The sequence below is a fragment of the Delphinus delphis genome, chromosome 9 (genome assembly GCF_949987515.2).
Source record: "Delphinus delphis chromosome 9, mDelDel1.2, whole genome shotgun sequence".
NCBI classification, from domain to species: Eukaryota; Metazoa; Chordata; class Mammalia; order Artiodactyla; family Delphinidae; genus Delphinus; species Delphinus delphis.
The window spans coordinates 95,997,290-96,003,206 of NC_082691.1; the positions used below are offsets into that span (position 1 = coordinate 95,997,290).

Sequence of the window (5,917 nt, forward strand, 5' to 3'; positions counted from 1 at the left end):
GAATTGTAAAGGTAGAATTTCCAGAGCTCTGGGTGGATGAAAGGCCAAGAAAGCCAGGTGTATCCTTTAGAATTGGCAATGGTAACATGGAACATGGTGCTTCGATACTGTTTAATTTGGGTGTGGTTGTGAAGGGCAGTGTAGGATATTAGATAGAGCATGTTGTTTAGACTTGGACTTGAATGTGATTCCTGCCCTGCTGCCAGTGGGAATGTGGTTAAGTAACTTAGTACCTTTCCAAAGCTCAGTTTCTTCATTACTAAGATGGGTATAATAACATGTGTAAAGAGGCTGTGTGAGAATCAAACTACATTATGTGCATAATGTACCCAGTGTATGATCTAGCCTATAATATACTATTAAAACATGGTATCTGTTGCTGTTATTACTAGTCAGAGAAGGCAAAAGGTGGAAGTCTGACCAAGTGATTTTTTCCCCCAGGAGAGTTAAGCCCTGTGTCTCCAATATGGAAGTGGAGAACCAGACACGGGTCACCAGGTTCATTCTGGTGGGGTTTCCTGGGAACTGGGGTGTGCGTGCAGCAGTGTTCCTCATGTTGCTCGTGGCCTGTATTCCGACAGTGGCTGGAAATGTGATCATCGTCGTGTTGGTGCAGCAGAACCTGCCACTGCACGAGCCTGTGTACTTCTTGGTGGCCAGCCTGTCCTTGGAGACCTGGTGCATCTCTGTGACTGTACCCAGGTTGCTGTTTAGTTTTTGGTCCGTGAGCAACAGCATCTCCTTCACTCACTGTATGATACAACTTTACTTCTTCATTGCACTCATGTGCACAGAACGTGTGCTCCTGGCTGCCGTGGCCTGTGACCGTGATGTGGCCACCTGCCGCCCACTGCACTGCCCCACCATTATGAGCCATGGGCTCTGCTTCCTCCTGCCTCTTGGTTCCTGTACCAATGGCTTTGGCATCTCCTTGGCTAAGATCTACTTCATCTCTTGCCTCAGCTTCTGTGGCCCCAATATCGTCGATCATTTCTTCTGTGATATCTGTCCAGTACTTAAGCTCTCCTGCACAGACATGTCCACAGCTGAACTGGTGGACTTTGTCCCGGCACTGGTCATCTTCCTCTCCCCCCCTGCTCTCACTGTCCTGTCCTGTGGATGCATTCTGGCCACCATCCTACGCATGCCCACAGGAAAGCAGAAGGCGTTTCCTGCTTGTGCCTCCCACCTCGTGGTGGTCACCATCTTCTCTTCAGCTACTGTTTTCATGTATGTCTGGCCCCGAGCCATTCATGCCTTCAACATGAACAAAGTTATTTCCATCTTCTATGCCATTGTTACCCCTGCTCTTAACCCTTTCATTTATTGTCTAAGGAACCGAGAGGTCAGAGAGGCTCTGAAGAAACTGGCTTACTGCCAGGCCACCCGATCTGGCGGGTCTGTTATAATTGATTAGAAAGAAGTAGTTTGATTTGGTGCCTGCTCTTCCGTCCTCCATCCTTTCTCCTTTAATGCCTCACCTGGATATTACGCACGTTACTGTGACCTCACCACATCCACATTAACCGGGGGCTCTTGGCTGTGTCCTGAGGGCTGCATCAGTCTGTGTTCTAAGGGCATACCCCTTGAATAGAGAACTCCCTTTGGCTCTGATCCAAAATGGGGTTTCTAAGACTGTGAGTAAATTCCTGAGTTAAGTGGGAGAGAGAGATGGCAGCATGTGAATTAGCTGTTTTATCTAGCAAGCATTAAACACTCGGGGGAAACAGATTTGCTGACAGCTTCCTGACTTCTCAGTTTCCTGACTGAGACAGAGGTAGCAGCTGCTTCAACAGTCCATTCTGGATGTTATGCCAGGAGTCAGTCTTGGTGGCAGAGACTAGAGACTGTTCCTCTACGCCTTTCAGCACTTTTTGTAAGCACCAATTTCCCTGCGTTAAGTACCTTTCTGCTTCAAACAGCTGGAGTGCTTTCTGTTATCCGTAAGTGAACTGGACCTTTTCCAATGATATTTTGTCTTCTTACATAACTTACTCCGTTGTTTTGTGTTGAATTTCATATTTCCCTCCTAGATGTCACAGTGTGTTTATTTGTATCCTCGAGTGCATGAGCACATAATAGCTGATAAATAAATATCATCTCATATATTATTTGCTAACGGAAGCTTGCCCTCACAGTCCTCCTTTCTTCTGATCCCAGTGTTCCCTCATTCCTCTTCAGTTTTCTTTTACTTCCTCTGGGCTCACTCCCTCACCTCATATACAAATAACTCGCCCAGTCTTAGGAATTGACAGATTTTCGTCCTATACCACAGTGTCTCTCAACTCTCCTACTTGTTTATCTGACACCCTACCCATGTACGCCTTACCTTTTTGATAAAATGAGCCCACACACCTGCAGAAGGGCACATGGATATGCCCACTCTCGATTCATAGTTCTGACAGTGGCAAAGGGAGCTATAGTTTAAGTTGTATTCAATGTAACATGCTGATGTCAGTGGGAGTTTAAGTCTTCCATTAGAGCAGTTTAAAACAGAATGGCTTTTATAATTTGCATCCTCTTTCACAAACAATACTTTCAAGAACGTTTTCTCTTTCTTCTGAAGTAAGAGCCATTAGGTGGGCTCTTTGCTGCATTTTACAAACTTCCAGAACAGAAGGAAGTAAATAATGAATAACCACAGACAGTGGGGAGCAGAGGTCAAAACCCAGATCCGCTCACTCTAAGCCCTAGGTCCTTTCTTAGCTCATGGGATCTCCCCAGAGAGGAAACATGCTTCTTTAGCAAGCCTAGTGTGGAAGCCAATTGTGCAGGGATGTGGTTGGAATAATCAATTACTATATCTAGAGAACTGTTAATAAAATAAAAATGGACACATGTGAAGTATACTCCTCAGGAAAGAAAGAAACAAAGGTAAAATGCAAACCTCTTTAGAGAATAAAGATACAAAAGGGCATGATTCTTATAATGGAAATGATTTAATGTTTGCTCCTAGAACATATTTTGGTCCCTTCATACATAAAGAAGTGGTTATAAATGTATTTCCATTTAAAACCCAAACATATAAAGATAAGTGATTATTTTTGAGATAATTCAGATGATTCAAAACATAACAGTACAGTCATATAGGGCTATGAAATGTGTACACGGAAAAACAGGCAAAGACACCTTTAGCAGAAATCAGGAAATGAGGGGTGTAAACAAGCAACTGGTTGCTGACAATCTGAGTTTTATTCCCAGGTATATTTTTGTCATGTGAGCTGAAACAAACCATCTAAACTCTCTGAAACAGATTCCTCACGTGTAAAATAGGAATAATGATGCTCACTCTGCTTCCTTTACACAGTGGTCTTGAAGATCACCTGGCATGATGCAAAAGATCTTCATTGTTAAAAACGTTGACCAGCGTGAGACCTAAGCAAGCTGAAGGTTGGTGAGGGTTTACACGAGGAAACTGGTGGGGAAGATTGTGCCCTCGACCTGTCTGAAACTGTCCACACTGCCTGAGCTTCGTGTATATAAGCTGGGAGACTCCCGATAGAAGGGGATGCTTGTTTCTTTATTATTTTCAGAAGTGTCTGAATGAGGGAGAGCATGGAAGTAGAATTTCTTCATAAATTCTGTTGTGTTTCAAAGAGCAGATGGGAATCAGCAAAATGTAGCCTTGACCTCTTTGTGAGAAGAATATCTAAATGCATGGCCTCCGAAAAGTAGACGGTACAGATCAGACCAAGATGGGAATCAGCCTCAGCAGAGAGAAGATGTTTAATAGCAGTGTAATGGATAAATGCACACAGAAGAGAGCTATTTGTAAGGTGAGATGCATAAAGCAAGTGATAAGTTTTGAGCCAGCCTGCGTGGGTTTAGGTAACCGTAATATAAACTCTGGTAGTCAGTTTTAGCAGGATTTAATTATAATCCCTCAGGATTAGTTATAATCAACCAAGCTTATAAGAAGCTTCATCAAATAAAAAAATATTACTTATACATGCAGTATATTTTTAAAGGGACTATATTAATTAACTCATTCAACTAGTATTTATTGAGTATCTACTATGTACTAGATACAAGTGATAGGGATATAACAATAACAAAACACAAAAACTTGTCACCCTCGTAGGTAGGAACAGATAGCAGACAATATATTTTTACATTTATAATACATATATACATACATACATAATGTAGTGGGTTGAATGGTGGTTCTCAAAATATATGTCCACATCCTCAACTTGGAACTTGTGATTGTGAATTTATTTGGAAAAAAGCGTCTTTGAAATGTAATTAAATTAAAGATCTCCAGATAAGATCATCCTGGATTATCTGGGTGGACCCTAAATCCAATGATATGTTCCTTTAAGAGAGAGAAGGGGAGAAGGCTGAGGGAAAGGCCATGTGAAGATAGATGGAGGCAGAGACTGGAGTTACGATGCCGTAAAACAAGGAATGCTTGGAGCCACCAACAACTGGAAAAGGCAGGGAAAGATTCTGCCCTAGAACTTCCAAAGGAGGCACCAGATTTTGGACCTCTGACCGCCATCATTGTAAGAAAATAAATCTGTGGTGTTAAGCTATCAAGTTTGTTGTAATTAACAAATTAGTTAAGTTTTAATTAATTAACAAATTAGTTAATACTGTAACAACAGTAGCCCTAGGAAACAAATATGTATACCAATTCAGGTGGCAATAGTGCTATGGGGAAAACAGTGTATGGAAGAGTACTGGAAAGTGCTGGTGGAGATTTGAAATTTTACTTTATTTTTTTGTTTCATATTTTAGAAGGATATTTATTGTCATGGGGAAAATTTCATGTAATACATTAAGTAAAAATTGTGGGCCATTGAACTTTTATCTATTTTATACGTATTAGTTTAGTGTATATATGTTAGTGTATATATGTCAATCCCAATCTCCCAATTCATTCCACCACCAGCCCCCCACCAAGATTTGAAATTTTATTTATTTATTTTTAGCTGTGTTGGGTCTTTGTTGTGGTGCACAGGCTTCTCACTGTGGTGGCCTCTCCCGTTGCGGAACATGGGCTCCAGGCGCATGGGCTTCAGTAGTTGTGGGTCGCGAGCTCTAGAGCGCAGGCTCAGTAGTTGTGGCACACAGGCCTAGCCTCTGTGGCATGTGGGATCCTCCCGGACCAGGGCTCGAACCCGTGTCCCCTGCATTGGCAAGCGGACTCTTAACCACTGCGCCACCAGGGAAGCCCAAGATTTCAAATTGTAATTATGAGGTTCCAGAAAATCCTCACTGAGGAAGTGACGTTGGAGCAAATATGTGAAGAAGCTGAAGGAGCAAGACATCTGATTAACTGGGCAAAGATCATTCCAGACAGAAGAAATTGGGATTTTTGTTATCAAGACAAGGGAGCAGTTTGAGTTTGGCTGCTCAGAACTGCAAATGCCCACTACATTACTCCATTTTGGTTGCCTAGAACCCCCATGTACCGTATTTCCTAAGGTAAATTTTCTAAGATGCTCATGCTTACCAAAAAAAATCCTCCCCCATCGCTCCCCTCTACTGCTGGATGGAGACAACCCAATTCTCATGGGTGCTACATTGAGCTCCAGGTCCAAGATGACAAGCCAATAAGCAATCCTCTCTGTATAGGAAGAATAGAGCTCTTGTTCTATTTTAAAAAAGTTTTTTCAAACTTGGAAAAAAGGCAGAATGACAATTTCTTGACTTTTTGATATTATGCCAAAGCCTTTTTTAATAAGCCTGTTTGATACTAATGGAGCTTTCTTGGAGAACGTTGCCGTATATTTGACCAACAATTTACAACAAAGCTGCAGAATTTAAAGCCCTATATAGTTATCAGTTAATCTGCAGACATTGACAAGATGTTGTAATTCTGCAGCCTCTTTAGAAAAGTTGAACCAAAGTTGATTTGGTTTATTGGGCTGTGAAAAGTTCACCAGGCTTATATCTAACTCAGTAGTCTTAT

The 5,917-nt window shown here is 41.9% G+C and overlaps 1 protein-coding gene across 1 annotated transcript; it reads left to right on the top strand.

Annotated features, from left to right (window-relative positions):
- The first annotated feature begins 466 nt into the window (after nt 1-466).
- OR6B1 (olfactory receptor family 6 subfamily B member 1) lies at nt 467-1,417 on the top strand. The gene has a single exon (XM_060019811.1). It carries the CDS (start codon nt 467-469, stop codon nt 1,415-1,417), a length of 951 nt encoding a protein of 316 aa, XP_059875794.1.
- Nucleotides 1,418-5,917: the final 4,500 nt, after the last annotated feature.

What these genes read in the sequence shown, in the direction of transcription:
- OR6B1 (XM_060019811.1), top strand. Translation starts at nt 467, where the DNA reads ATGGAAGTGGAGAACCAGACACGGGTCACCAGGTTCATTCTGGTGGGG.